At 40.1% G+C, this 13,638-nt stretch overlaps 1 protein-coding gene across 2 annotated transcripts in view; it reads left to right on the forward strand.

Annotated features, from left to right (window-relative positions):
• Window positions 1-2,673: 2,673 nt before the first annotated feature.
• The window catches only part of PPP6C (protein phosphatase 6 catalytic subunit), a 29,041-nt gene continuing 18,076 nt past the window's right edge, over window positions 2,674-13,638 (forward strand). Inside the window, exon 1 of one of the 2 annotated variants that reach the window (XM_063082356.1) lies at window positions 2,674-2,892. In XM_063082356.1, the coding sequence (XP_062938426.1) occupies window positions 2,818-2,892 (75 nt within the window). In that variant the 5' untranslated portion in view covers window positions 2,674-2,817. The remainder of the gene's footprint in view (window positions 2,893-13,638) is intronic. The other variant, XM_063082355.1, reaches the window with a different exon arrangement.

Raw genomic sequence — 13,638 nt, forward strand, 5'->3', positions numbered from 1 at the left:
TGTCTTCCTTCCCACTTCTGAGAAGTTATCTTGAGTAGAATTAATTTCCGATTACTGAGGTTCAGAGATGAAAAGTGAATTGCCAGCTTTCCAAAGAGGAAAAAAATTCTTTTTTAATACTAAAAAGAAAGCAAACCACAATTGCATCTTTTTAGGGCCGGCCTGTGGCTCACTCGGGAGAGTGCGGTGCTGATAACACCAAGTCAAGGGTTAAGATCCCCTTACTGGTCATCTTTTCAAAAAAAAAAAAAAACAACAATTGCATCTTTTTCTCATTTGGAATTTTTTTCTCCAAGAAACTCTGAGCGTATTATCCCTTTACTTATTCCCCCCCCCTACCCCAAAGCTTCAAAGCTTCAATGTTAGCTTTTCAGGAAGGCCTCTCCTGCCCACTCATTACTCAGAGCTAACACTCATACTGCACTTTGTGCTTGCTAGACATTGTTTTAAGTCATTCTCATATATTAACTCTATCAAACCTCATTACAAGCCTATGAGGTAAGTATTATTCTTATCTCTCCATATGAGATAGGCACTATTATTATCATCTCCGTATTGGACCTGAGAAAACTGAAGCACAGAAAGGATAAATAATGTGTCCTAAAAAGTAAGTGGTAGAGCCTGGATTTGAACTCTGGGAATCTGGAGCTAAAGTATGCATACTTTACCTCCACTATCTTGCCAACCTAAAGTAGGCCTTTTCTCCATTTGTCTTATTCATAGTACCTCCTTTTTTCCCTTTTGAGCACCAATTACACTTTGCAATTAAATATTTAATCATTTATACATTTCTTGTTTGTTTTCCCTATTAAACTGTAAGCTCTATTAGGTCAGGGTTCGTATCTATCTTATTCACATCATAGGCACTATATAATTATTTGTTGAATGAACAAAGAAACGTGGGCGTCATTCATTCTGCAACAAACTTAAAAATTAATTTACTTTTAAACAATTTCTTTCTTACAGAACAGTTGCAAGAGTAATACTAAGAACTTCACCCAGAGATCTTATTAAAGGTTAGCCAATTATCCCCCAAATATACTTTAGAGCAAGAGGATTCAGACCAGGGTCTTTAGAGCAACAAATACTTATTGAGCACCTGCTACTATTGGATTATATAAGTCTCCCAACTGGTCTCTTGGCTGCAGCCATTGCCCCCTACAGTCCCATATAGCAACCAGAGTGATCCTGTTAAAAACAAGTTAGATTATTTTTTTCCTCTGCTCAAAACCCTACAATAGCTGCCCATTTCATTAAAAGAAAAAAAAGTTTTCTTTTTTGTTCGTTTTTTTTTTTTTTTTTTTAAAGATGACCGGTAAGGGGATCTCAACCCTTGGCTTGGTGTTGTCAGCACCACGCTCAGCCAGTGAGCAAACTGGCCATCCCTATATAGGATCCGAACCCGTGGTCTTGGTGTTATCAGCACCGCACTCTACCGAGTGAGCCACGGGCCGGCCCCATTGTTCGCTTTTTTTTGGCGGTTGGCAGGTACCAAGATCTGAACCATTGACCTTGGTGTTAGCACCACGCTCTAACCAAGTGAGCTAACTGGCCAGCTCATAATGCTCCCTTTTTCTTTTTGATCTCTTCTTCTACTCTTCTTATCTTGCTCCAACCACACTAGCCTTCTTGCTGTTTCCCAAAGACTCTAGATATGCTTCCATTTTACGGCCTCTGTACCAGGTCCTCCCTATAATCTCCCCTAGGTGTCTGCATGGCTAATTCCACTTCTTTGTTGGTTCTTAAAAATGTATTACAATACCATGCTTACCCTGCTAGATTCCTCCCCCACCACTTACCACTTTTTAATATGCTATACAGTCCATTTGTTATACTTATTATGTTCTGTCTTCCTCTACTAGAATGGAAGTTACAGGCCGAGGATAGAGACTTTGACTATTATTCTGTTCACTGAGTATCTCAAATGACTACAAACTGTACCTGGCACATAGTTGGTGTTCAATAAATAGTTGTTGAATGAACGAATGTTGAAGGTATACTAAGTGCCAGGTACTGTTCTTGGCGCTGGGGATACAACAAAAAATTCCTACCCTCGTGGGACTCGGGTAGAAGTATGCTTAAGCCAGCAGACCTATTTATCAATCTTGGCTCCACCATTTGATTCCTGTGAGATTTAGGGCAAGTTACTCAATGTTTCCAAGCCTCGTTTGCCTATCAATCGTTCTGAGGATTAAAGGGAAAAACAGCATCTCTATAGCATTTAGCATAAGAAACCCTTTAGTATTTGTTTCTCTTCCTTCCAGGCCGGAAGACTGGGAGCCTGACAAACCTTAGGCAAGGTTTTCACTAGACCTTAGAAAAGTGCAAACAAGTTACGACGGCCGGGCTTAACCAATTTTTAACTGAAGATGTTCTGTTGAGAGAGTGCCTAAAAGGGTCTGAATGAGAAACCAGGTAATGGCTAAAGTCACCTACTTCGCCGTTTTGCCTCGGATAAGCCTCACCACTCGGGTCCCCAGAAGCGAGTCTGGGAAGGGGAGGGGAGGAAAAGAGGAGTATCTGGCCACAATTCAAAACTACAAATCCCAGCACTCGCCGCGGCAGACGACGAGTCCCAGCAGGTTTTGCTGGCTGGACCGAGGGGACCTCTTCGGGTCGACAGCCTGGGCTCAGTCAGAGAGGGCGCGGGGCGTGCCGAGGCAGCAGGGAGAATCGGGTCAAGATTAACGTCGCTGCGCAGACGCCATTCGCGGGCCGGACGTGACGTAGGTAGAGTTCCGGCTTCGGCCTTCGCCGCTGCCGCCGCTATTACCGCCGTCGCCGCTGCCGCCGCCGTTGCGGCTTGCTACTCCTAAAATGGCGCCGCTAGACCTGGACAAATATGTGGAGATAGCGCGGCAGTGCAAGTACCTGCCGGAAAACGACCTGAAGGTGAGTCCTGCTAGGGCGGGAGCCCCACTTGCAGGTCTTGCCCCTTCCGGCTGTGGGGCGCCCGTCGGCCCGCCCTTCCTCTCCCCGCGGGACCCCTGCCGGGCATCCCGTTGCGTCGCGGTGGGGGGCCCAACGCCGTGCGAGGCGACCCAGTCCGACTTGGCGTCACGCGGAGAGCCGGGGGAGCCCGAGTCCCCCGAATGCTGTTCCAGTTTCTTCAGCGGGGATCCCGAGGGATATCGCCGCCGCTGCCCCAGGGTCGCCGCTCCTGGCCTTCGGGCTACCCTAGGACTCGGAACCCTGACAGCTTTGCTTAGAAGACTCCTGTCCCCCAAGCCCGCCCCCGGGTCTCCCGGAGTCCGAGCCAAGCCCCAGCGGCCAGTCTCTCGGGAGAGGGTCATCCCCACCAGAGGTGACAGGAGCTCGGGGTGGCCGGTGTCTGACAGGAGATGCCGCCGGCTCCCGGAACGCGGCCCCGGTGCGTTTTCCTCAGGGAGGGCGGTGAGCCAGAGCAGTTTGGTAGTGATGTGAGAGGACGTCACGTCGTCCCTCTTTCCTTCCCACTCTCCAAGTGGCTCGTCGGGAGTGTTGGCTTTCTTCCGCTAATCGAGACGGGGATCCCGTGGCTCAGTACGGTGTGTTGTTGAGCTGATTTAAGAGGATAAAGTAGTCAGTCTTAATAAGTACGTACTTTCGGTCCTTTAAGTTTTTCCCCTATAACCCATTCTTAAGTCAAAATTTCTTGGTTTTCTGAAGGAGGTGAGTTGTTCCTTGTTACTGCCGAGTCTAAGTAAGAGTACTGTAGGTATGGATAAAGGAATGAATGTGAGAGTAAAGGCATGCAAAAGAGTTTCTGTACGTTTGCTAAAACCAATGCGTGGGTTCCTAGCAGTGTTTATCGGCTAGTGCTACTGTCTTTTATTCAGTTAACTTTGATTTGCTGTGTGGTAAGTGCGTAAACTGTTGATAGTATGATTTCTTTTTATTCTTTTTTTATTTATGCCGCGTTGTGGGTATAAAAACAATTTATCTTCGTCAGTGAATTCTTTTTCTGAAGGAAGGTATTTGTGTGTGTGTGTGTGTTTTCCTATCTTTGGTACAGGAAGTTGATATTTAACATCAGTCAACAAGTATGCAAAATGTTTAAGGCCACATGTCCTGTTGTGATTGTAACGGAATTGTACTTACATATTAATCATATATGCTATATGATACGGGAATTGTTTTCGTGCGTTTTCCCATTTTAAAAAGGATAATTTAACTAAAATAAGGACAAAGACTTTTTTAGTAGTGATGTAGTGTTCATGCTCGTCTGCGTCCTTCAGACATTAGTTTTGTGGCTTCTTTTTCCTATGTGCTTTTTTAGGAAACAAGAATACAACTAATATTGGGACCAGATTCATGGAAAAGTAACGAGACTTCTTTTGATAGCATCGTTAATACCGTGGGTGAAGTTTATTACATAACAATGAATTGATGTGGAATTTGTTTTCTTTCTGTCATGTGTGAAGCTGTTTTAAACTTTGTGTTTACAATTAATAAAATACTGCTTCCTGTTATGAAAATGTGTCTTGATATTAACTTGACATTGGACACTGAAAAGATTTGAAAGATAATCAGTTGGAGTTTCTTGAGACCTCTTAGTTTGATAAACATTAGATTTCCTTCTTAAGGAAATATAGTTATTAAACCATTTTATTTTCTGTTGAGACACAATTGGACTATACTTAGATTGTATCTGTTTCTTAGTAAATTAAAAAGAAACCTTTTGGGGAACTGCAGAGAAAACAATAATTCTGAATTTTTCTCTATAAATAGAAGCTTTTCTTCCATCTTGGAAGTGTTTTTATCAGATTAATTTCCTTATGATGCTCATCCCTGATGTATTGAACGAAGTTTAATTTTGTTTCTGTTTCTTGGAATGAAGTGCAAACTAAAATTAAGGCAGGCTTAGGAAATGTTCCAGGAGCATCTTTTCTGAGGCTTTAAAACCAAAATAAAAGATTCTGTCAGAGGAAGAAAAGAAATCTTTGGGTCTCTGTACCAGCCAGGCACCAAAAAGAAAAGAAAACAAAAGAAATCATTGGGGTCACTTAATGAACATGGTGGAAAAGATTTGTTCTGGTGGAAAAGATGACAGAAATTTACCTGTGTTTAAAATTGATTAGTTGGAGGTACTAGAACAAATGCATAGGATTTATTGTTTGATTCTATAGCTAATCAAAGTTTATAGCTGAATTGGAAATGGTCAGATCACTAGTACTGGATCTAATCTACCTGACTTTTGAAGAAATAAGAATGAAATACAGAATGTGAAAGTGAGGGGACCACGGTGAAACCTTTCTTATAAAGAGCTAATGTGATTGTTACCTACAAGTAAGATTTTAGAGAGGGCCATAGAAGGTACTGCAGATTTCCTTTCTTTTTATTTTTTTGGTGAAAATGGAAGTCAGCACCACACTCAGCCAGTGAGCGAACCGGCGATCCGTATATGGGATCCGAACCCGGGGCCTTGGTGTTATCAGCACCGCACTCTACCGAGTGAGCCAAGTCAGCTTTTATTCAGGAATGCAAGTGACCTGAAGACACAGGGTTGGCTAACGCATCTCTTTTGATAAACCAGGAGGAGATTGGCCAGACTAAAGCCATCTCAAAGACTCAGATTTACTGAGGGGTTTTTAAAGGGGGAGTTCAGCGAATGGAAAGTGGGAAAGGAAAAGCAGGAGGGAGGGGGGGGACCGTGAGTTGTAGGGGCTCCGTGCAAGAAGCCAGGTAGAAGATCTCACCAAGGCTCCCTCTGGTTTCTGCTCCCATCTTTGATGTTATCTTAGGGTCCTGATTCAAAGTGAGATCAGCATAGCTTTATTGATGTCTTCCTTGGGTTTCTCAGGGTCTGGATAGTACACATCTTGTAATGAGTCTGCAGCTCCAGGCTTACTAGAAAATAACTTTGCATTCATGTAAATAGTGTCATCTTGCCCCATAAGCAAGGTTTGAAATATCAAAACAAACAAACAGACAGACAACCATGAGAAAAGCGGGAACTCAGAGAAATGCATGCTAAGATAAAAATAAAATAAATAAATAAATAAAACACTGTATTTTAAACAGTGTTTTAAAACTCTAGCCCAGGTGGTTTTAGGTCCCAACATGACTTCAGTCCTGCTCACTCCAACAAATGCGTCCTGCAAGTCACATTAATTCTTGCAGGTAACTTGTGTTCTTCATCTATGCACGAGCCAAGTGGTCCACCATTAAGAGTCCTTTGAAAGTTTCGAAGGTACAGATTTCCTACCTGGCAAAGTGGAAGAATGAATGATAAAAAGCAGGTTTACTGAATACTTAAACTTAAATATTTTGGGGGGAGGGGTTCTGTAACAAAGATTGTCTAATTTCTTGGATGGTTCTTAAAGGTGACATGTAAGTAAAGAAATTACACACTGAGTTTTTTTGTTGTTGTTGTTGTTTTTGTTTGTTTGTTTGTTTGTTTGTTTTTTTACTGAGAGCTGAAGACAGTTACCATAGAAGGGACTGGGAAAATACTAGTGTCTCTCAGGGATGCAACACAAAGAATTGTGTAATTCTATAGTAACCACTTTTATGGATTAATAGTTAATGTGATCTTTTTGGAACTCACTTTTATATTTAGTCTGAGCCATCTCCTAATATATTATATAAGGCTACCTGCTCTGCAGAGTTGTACTTTTATCTGAAATGTGTCCATAAAGCTTCAAAGAATTCTTCCTTGCTTGTTTCTGAGATATGGTGAACAGTCTTTCCTACCTCTTTCTTCAGCTTCTATCTGGTTTTACAGACTGTCATCATATATAATATTCTTTGTCCTTCCAGATTTGAAGCCTGATTAGTTTTGTCACTTGCCTTATTACCTGTCTTATCGATTATTCTGTTTACCTGAGTTGTTTAGTTTTGCATTGAATCTTTCTTCAGATACAGTGAGGAGAACTGCTGAACACAGTACAGCAGTTAGGGACAAATTGTGGCTTTGTATAAGAATAGAAGAGTGTTTTCAAGACCTTTTCTAAGGGTTGCCTTTTTGGCCTCAAAACTACATTCTCCTGTGTCTTCTGAAAATAGTCTATAACAGTGCTGTCCAGTGGAAATATAATGCTCACAAATGTGAGTCTCAAATTTTCTAGTAGCCATATTTTTAAAAGTATAAAAACAAGTTAAATTAATTTTGGTAGTATTTTATTTAATGCAGTTTCAACATGTAATCAATATAAAATTATTAATGTAATATTTTGTCCTTTTTTGTACTGAGTCTGGGAAGTATGGTATATGTTTTATATTTACAGCACATCTCAATTTAGACCAGCCACATTTCAGGTGCTCAGTAGCCATATGAAGCTGTAGATATTGTATAGCACAGTGCAAGTCTCTAACGATTCCCTAGCCCCGTTTCTAAGAATTTCAGAGCTGAAGAGTTTATCTAGTTCTGTAGCCTTCTCACTTTACCAAGGGGAAACTGAGCTTTGTAGAGTCTATCACCTGCTTAAGATGTACAGCTAATCAATGACAGCCGGAACTTGGTTGGAAAACCTCCCTGTAGAGCTCTTTGTGATACAGTTAATAGCCTTTTTAGGATGGCTAATAGAATAGCATGCTTTTCTAGGTACACCTTTCACTGCCTTGCCTTTATTTTACCTTCTGTTCTAAGCACATTAGATTGCGTTCTTTGGGCAACATGCCCTGTACTTCGCTGCTCCTTTGCTTCTGTTCAGTCTATTTCTTTCACCTATTTATTTAGTACTTCTATAGCACAAATATTAAATCTTTCAATACTTATAATAACACTATGAGTTGGGTACTGATATTTGCCCCATTTTATACACAGGTAACTAAAGTACAAACAGATTAAATAAGTTTCCAAAGTCATACAACTAGTAAGTAAGAGAAGAAACTGGATGGGATTCAAACCTAGGCAGTCTGGCTTCAGGGTTCACGTTTATAACTACTATTTATGCTTCCTCTATAGAATACTTTCTGTTCCCCCTATTACCTCTCTTTCAAGATCTAGCTTAGATGTCACTCCTTCCATGTAGGGCTCCTGGATTCCACAGTCAGAATTGATTAGCAATGGTTAGAATTTATATAGCTACTAATAGTTTTTAGAGCACCTTCATGTCCGTTTTGTCATTTATACAATCTTGTGATAAGCCAAACAGATGTCAGAGCCACGACTTGGTGAGGTTTAAGTGATTTTTGCCACAGTGACTCAGCAGAGTATATATCTGAATTATTTGCTGTTTTTAAATTCTTGTTCTTTCCTTTCTACACTGACACTGCTTTGCCCCAAAGCACTTTATTGCTCCATTCTACCACTTAGAGTGTTCTGTCTTGTATGATGGCAAATATTTGTCTCCCTCATTAGACTGCAAGCCTCTTGAAGGCCAAAATCATTCCTTGTTTATTTTTGTATTTTCTACAGTTTTAGAACATTGCCTTGTATGTGCTAGACAATCAGTAAAGGTTTGTTGAATCAAACTGTACACTACTTTACAACAAACATTAAATGGCTTATTGTGTCGAGTACTGTTTCTTTGGGTGCCAGGGCTAGAATCAGATACTTCTCTCTGCCTTTGGGGGGCTCTCAGTATAGTAAGGGAGATAGAGAGGTAGTCAAATGATCATTTTACAGTGTGGTAGGTGCTGTAATAGAGGGCTGCTGAGGGTGTTGGCAAGCATAGAAGAAGTAGCATCTAACTCTGGAGTCAGAGATGGTTTGACAAAGGAGAAGCAATGGGAGAGTGAGCAGAGTTCAGGTAGACAAAACAGGAAGGAAAGAACATGCAAGCAGAATAAATACCATGTGCCATAGTATAGCATAATCTGAAAGAACATGGCTGGTTTGGGGAATGCTGTACATTGAATGTCTCCCCACCTCCCAAAAAACTTAATCCCCACTGTGACAGTGTTAAGAGAATGGGAAATCCTATTTTGGTAATTGAATGGTGGGGCCTTTAGGAGATGATTAGATTGTGAGGAACATGCATAAGTAAATAGATTCATCCATTGATGGTTTAATTGTGGTCATGGGCATGGTTCTGAGGGCTTCAAAAGGAGGAGCGAGGAGTTCTCTTTCTTGCTTCTGACTTTCTCACAATGTGATACCCTGTGTTGCTGAAGTCACCACCAAAGAAGGCCCTCACCAGATGTATTCCCTGGACTTTGGATTTCCCAGCACCTGAAAATGTAAGCAGTAAATTTAGTTTTCTTACAAATTACTCAGTTCTAGGTATTTTGTTATAAGCAACAGAAATGGAATAAGACAGGGAACTTGAAGTAGTTTGGTGTGGCTGGGGGTGATGATGGGGAAGACAGGCAGAGGCCAAATCATGGAAAACTAGGCTGATAAACTTGGATTTTTATCTTTTAGGTGATATAGAAGCACTTTGAAATGTTTTTATATTTTAGGGAAAAACAAATACTGTGACTTTGTCATATTAAGATATAGCTAACTAAAAGGAAAAGTTGATTTAAAGAAAACTATTACAGGGATATACTGTTGTGTATGGTAGGAATATGACAAAATCATAAAGATGGTATCTGAATGGAGTTTGGGAAACACTGCCATAGGCAGAGGAGTGCTCTTGAGAGATTTTATTTGTTTATCTATTTGTCTATCTGTCTATTTATTTATGTATTTATGTATTTATTTGGTGGCTGGCAAGTATGGGGATCCAAACCCTTGACTTTGGTGTTATAAGACTGCACTCTAACCAACTGAGCTAAATAGCTAGTCCTCTTGAGGGATTTTTAAGGAGGACAGTGACAGTAGGTTATAGAAATATTATTCTGGCAGCATTGGTGGACCATGGATTAGAATGGGATAAAAATGTCATAGAAGCAGTAGGCCAGGTGACACATGAGAGCCTGAAGTAAGCCAGTGACAAGTGATTGTGGTGTTGGAGAGGAACTGGAGAAGGTATAATAATAGCAACTGTTGACAGATTAGGTCTAGGTTATGAAGGAGAGAGGAGTACAGTATAATGTGTTAGTTTCTGTCAAGGCTTACTTAGAAACTACCATAACTAGATTAAGGAATGCAGGGAGTTTGCTTTTGGCTGTATTGAGTTTGAGATGCTTCCGAGTTAAGACATTGAGGTGGAGATGTGAAGAAGACCTGTGTTGCATACACAGGTATCAATTAGGCAGTTAGGCAACATGTATTGATTGCCAAATGTGCTCCAAACACTATTCTGATAGTATCAAAGTCAAGAGTAAAGGTCTAGACTGGTGGTTCTCAGTTGGGGATGATTTTGCCCCCCAGGGGATATTTGGCAATGTCTGGAGACATTTTTGGTTGTCACAGCCAGAGGGGTACTATGGGTATCTAGTAGGTGTAGAAGCCAGAGATGTTGTTTAACATCCTATAGTGCACAGGACAGCCCTCCACAACAAAGAAATAGTAGTGCGATGGTTGAGAAACTCTGGTCTAGCCTGAAGATACAGATACTGTCTTCTGGATTGTAAGGGTGTGAATATCATTGTCATCTCATATTCCTATTCCTTATTCCCAGTGATTTGTATTATACTAGAGACTGTATACCATGGCTGTGTAAAATATAATTTTAGGTAGATCTTTATTTCTTTAGCTAAGGGTAAAGAAATACCAGTATGTAAAAGTATATATAGGAAATAGTATATTTTAGATAGCAAGATCAGCTAAACAAAGAATTAAAAAATTTTAGAATCTGGTGTATTTGAGGGGCAAGAGAGAACAGGGAGACAGAAGCAGAGAATAGAATGGAACTGTGAACAAGTTTCTCGAGGGAAAGGTAGGGAAGAGAAATAGGATCTCTAAGAATGGAGGCCACAAACCCCTTTATGTTCAAGGATTAGGTATTCATTTGACATGATGGGGAGAGAAGGGTGTAGTTTGCCCTAAATTTGGAATAAGATTGAAAATCTTGCCTCAGTGGCTGTTTTTAGGAAAAGCCATCCTTCCTACAAACCAAGCAGCAGAACAAAGCTGTGAAGGGTCTGGGAGGAGAGGGGCATGTGTCTTGCCCAGGGCAAGGCTGGGTTCTGTGAGGCCACTGTATGTGTAGTTGCCTGACCTACATAAGGTTTATACTGAGATTTCGTAGACTTTTCTTATTTTTGTGTGTGTTTGATATGAACTTGTTAAGCTACTGCTGAACGGAAGAGATGAGAGGCAATGGTTTTGGCTTAGAGACATAGCTCTCTAAACCTCAGTTGGGATCTGCAGAAGTGGGAGTCACAGGAGGCAGCTATAATTTTACTCTAGTTAGCATGCGGTGCTCCAGTTGAAGGTTGTTGTCTAAGACACTCAGCCTTTGAGACTGACAGGATTTCACAGAGTCGTTCTACAGTTTATGGTCCACCATTAGTTTCAGGTCAGCATGGGAGTATGGGCCACTCACCGTGGGTGACTTGCAGTTCAGGAGGCATGATGGGCTAGGAGAGCCAGTAACATGTGGGTACAAATTCTGGCACATTGAAATATGGTAACCATGGAGTCCTTCAGGAGTTTGTGTTATGATTAGTTTCAACGTGTTAACTAAATGTAATTCACTTTGTTTCAAAAAGGATGTAGGTGGTTTATAAAGAGGCACTGAGTATAGCAAGATAAATTACATTCAGAATAAATAAGAAAAATGAGACAGAGAAAATAAAGATAGGAAACCAAGATGGAACTAGCAGTAAAAGTAATAGTAGTATGTCAGGGCTGGCCAATTTGCTGACTTTGGAGAGCATGGTGCTGATAACACCAAAATCAAGGATTTGGATCCCATACTGGTCAGCTGCCAAAAAAAAAAAAAAAAAAGAAGAAGAGAGAGAATAGCATGTAAAATAAAAGTTATGATGACCAGGCTACCTCGTAGAGATTAGGCCCTAAGCTTTCTAGGAGCCTACAGAAAGAAGGAAGCTGATCAATTAAAAAAAATTCACAAAGTCTGTAAGATAATAAAAACAAACAAACTTTTCAGGAAAATCACATCTATCGCTGATACAGGGAGCAGAGAGACATTATTCCCCAGGGTCCTCCTTCACAGAATCCTGTATATAGTCTGGTTATGTCTACATAGTGACAAGCTCTAAAGAGGATCATTTCCTATGTCTTTCACATTAAAGTACAGTTTGGGAAAAAGCATTTGAGAAAGTAGGGCAGTATAATGGAGAGTGAGGACAGGCCTCTCTAGAGGACAATCTGGCTTAATTCAGGGTGGAGTTCACAGTAGTTTTTGTTTGTTTGTTTGCTTGAGTAATATTTTAATAACTGATCTTTATAGGAGTATACAGAGTGGAACCCCCCAAGTTTATAGGTAACAATTTCCTGAGAGTGGGCAAATTGAGAGATCAACATTGTAGGAAATAGAGAACTTTTCTTTCCCAGAGATACATTGTGGAAAGAAGAATGGAAGGTGAGCTTCTTTGGAGACTTGTGTTAGGGGGGAAATATTCAAATTGTATTTATGGTATGGGCTCTGACTCTCACTGATGTAAGTTAGGCCTGTTCTTAAAAGATGTGCAATCCAAAAGGGAATGTGGTTGGGATGAGTGACTGATGACATGCAGGCCTCATGGGAACAGACTTGGAAACAAACAGAAAACTTTGCCCACTCTTGTACAAATTACAGCAAAGTATTTCTACAGATACCTTGGTGGAATTCTTTGAAGAGGTTTGGTGAGGGTACCTGAAAAAATATTGCAGATACTAATTGAACAAGTCATTATACCTAAGGAAGGTGGGTAAGGTAATGAGATAGGTGCATACTTTAAAGCATCACTGTATTTAAAAAAATTTTTTTAATTGTATATAGTATCAGAAAAAATATTTTCAATGTATTGCTGCTATGAAGCTAACCTAAAAAAAACAATATTTTTTTATTCTGGCAAGTTGAAGAGAGTGAAGTGGTGATGAAAAGCTGTAAAAAATATATAGGCCAAACATAGAAATATTCACCAGTTACCTGGCATATTTGTGCTTTGGAACTACCCCTAATCTGGATGGAAGTGAGTTCAGGTAAAAACAACAACAACAACAAAAAAAAACCCAAAAAGGTTGAAAACTTTGGATGTTAATTACTATAAATATAGTAAAAATTTATGTATCACAGATCTGATGGATTGTTGATAGAACTAGGATGCTATATAACACTGATCTTTTGAAATTGAGCCTTCTATCTACAAGGACTGAATTAGAGTGGCTGTGGTCAAAGTGGTAATTTTTTTTTTAATAGGTAATACATATTTTTCTTTCTTTTTAAAAAAGGGATTAGTGCCTAGAGCTGTGAGGTGTGGGTGTAGGGAAGTGGGGACTGACTGCAAATAGGTATATGGAGTTTCCTTTTGGGGTGATGAAAATGTTCTAAAATTGGTTATGGTGATAGTTGCCCAACACTGTGAATATACTAAAAACCATTGAATTTTGCATTTTAAAGAGGTGAGTTGTATGGTATGTGAATTATATCTCAATAAAATTGTTTTCAAAAAAATCATACTCCTGCTTCTCCACCCTCCAAACCAAACCCAAAGAAATAAAAACAATTTTGCTCATGAAAGTAACGGATAAACTGGACTTCATTAAAATTTAAAACATTTGTTCTGTGAAAGATTCTGTCACGAGGATGAGAAGATAAGCCACAGACTGGGAGACAGTACCTTGCAAAAGACATACCTAATAAAGGACTTTTCCAAAATATACAGAGAACTCTTAAAATTCAACACTAAGAAAGTGAACAATCAGATTAAAAAATG

Source organism: Cynocephalus volans, chromosome 17 (assembly GCF_027409185.1).
Source record: "Cynocephalus volans isolate mCynVol1 chromosome 17, mCynVol1.pri, whole genome shotgun sequence".
Lineage (NCBI taxonomy): Eukaryota > Metazoa > Chordata > Mammalia > Dermoptera > Cynocephalidae > Cynocephalus > Cynocephalus volans.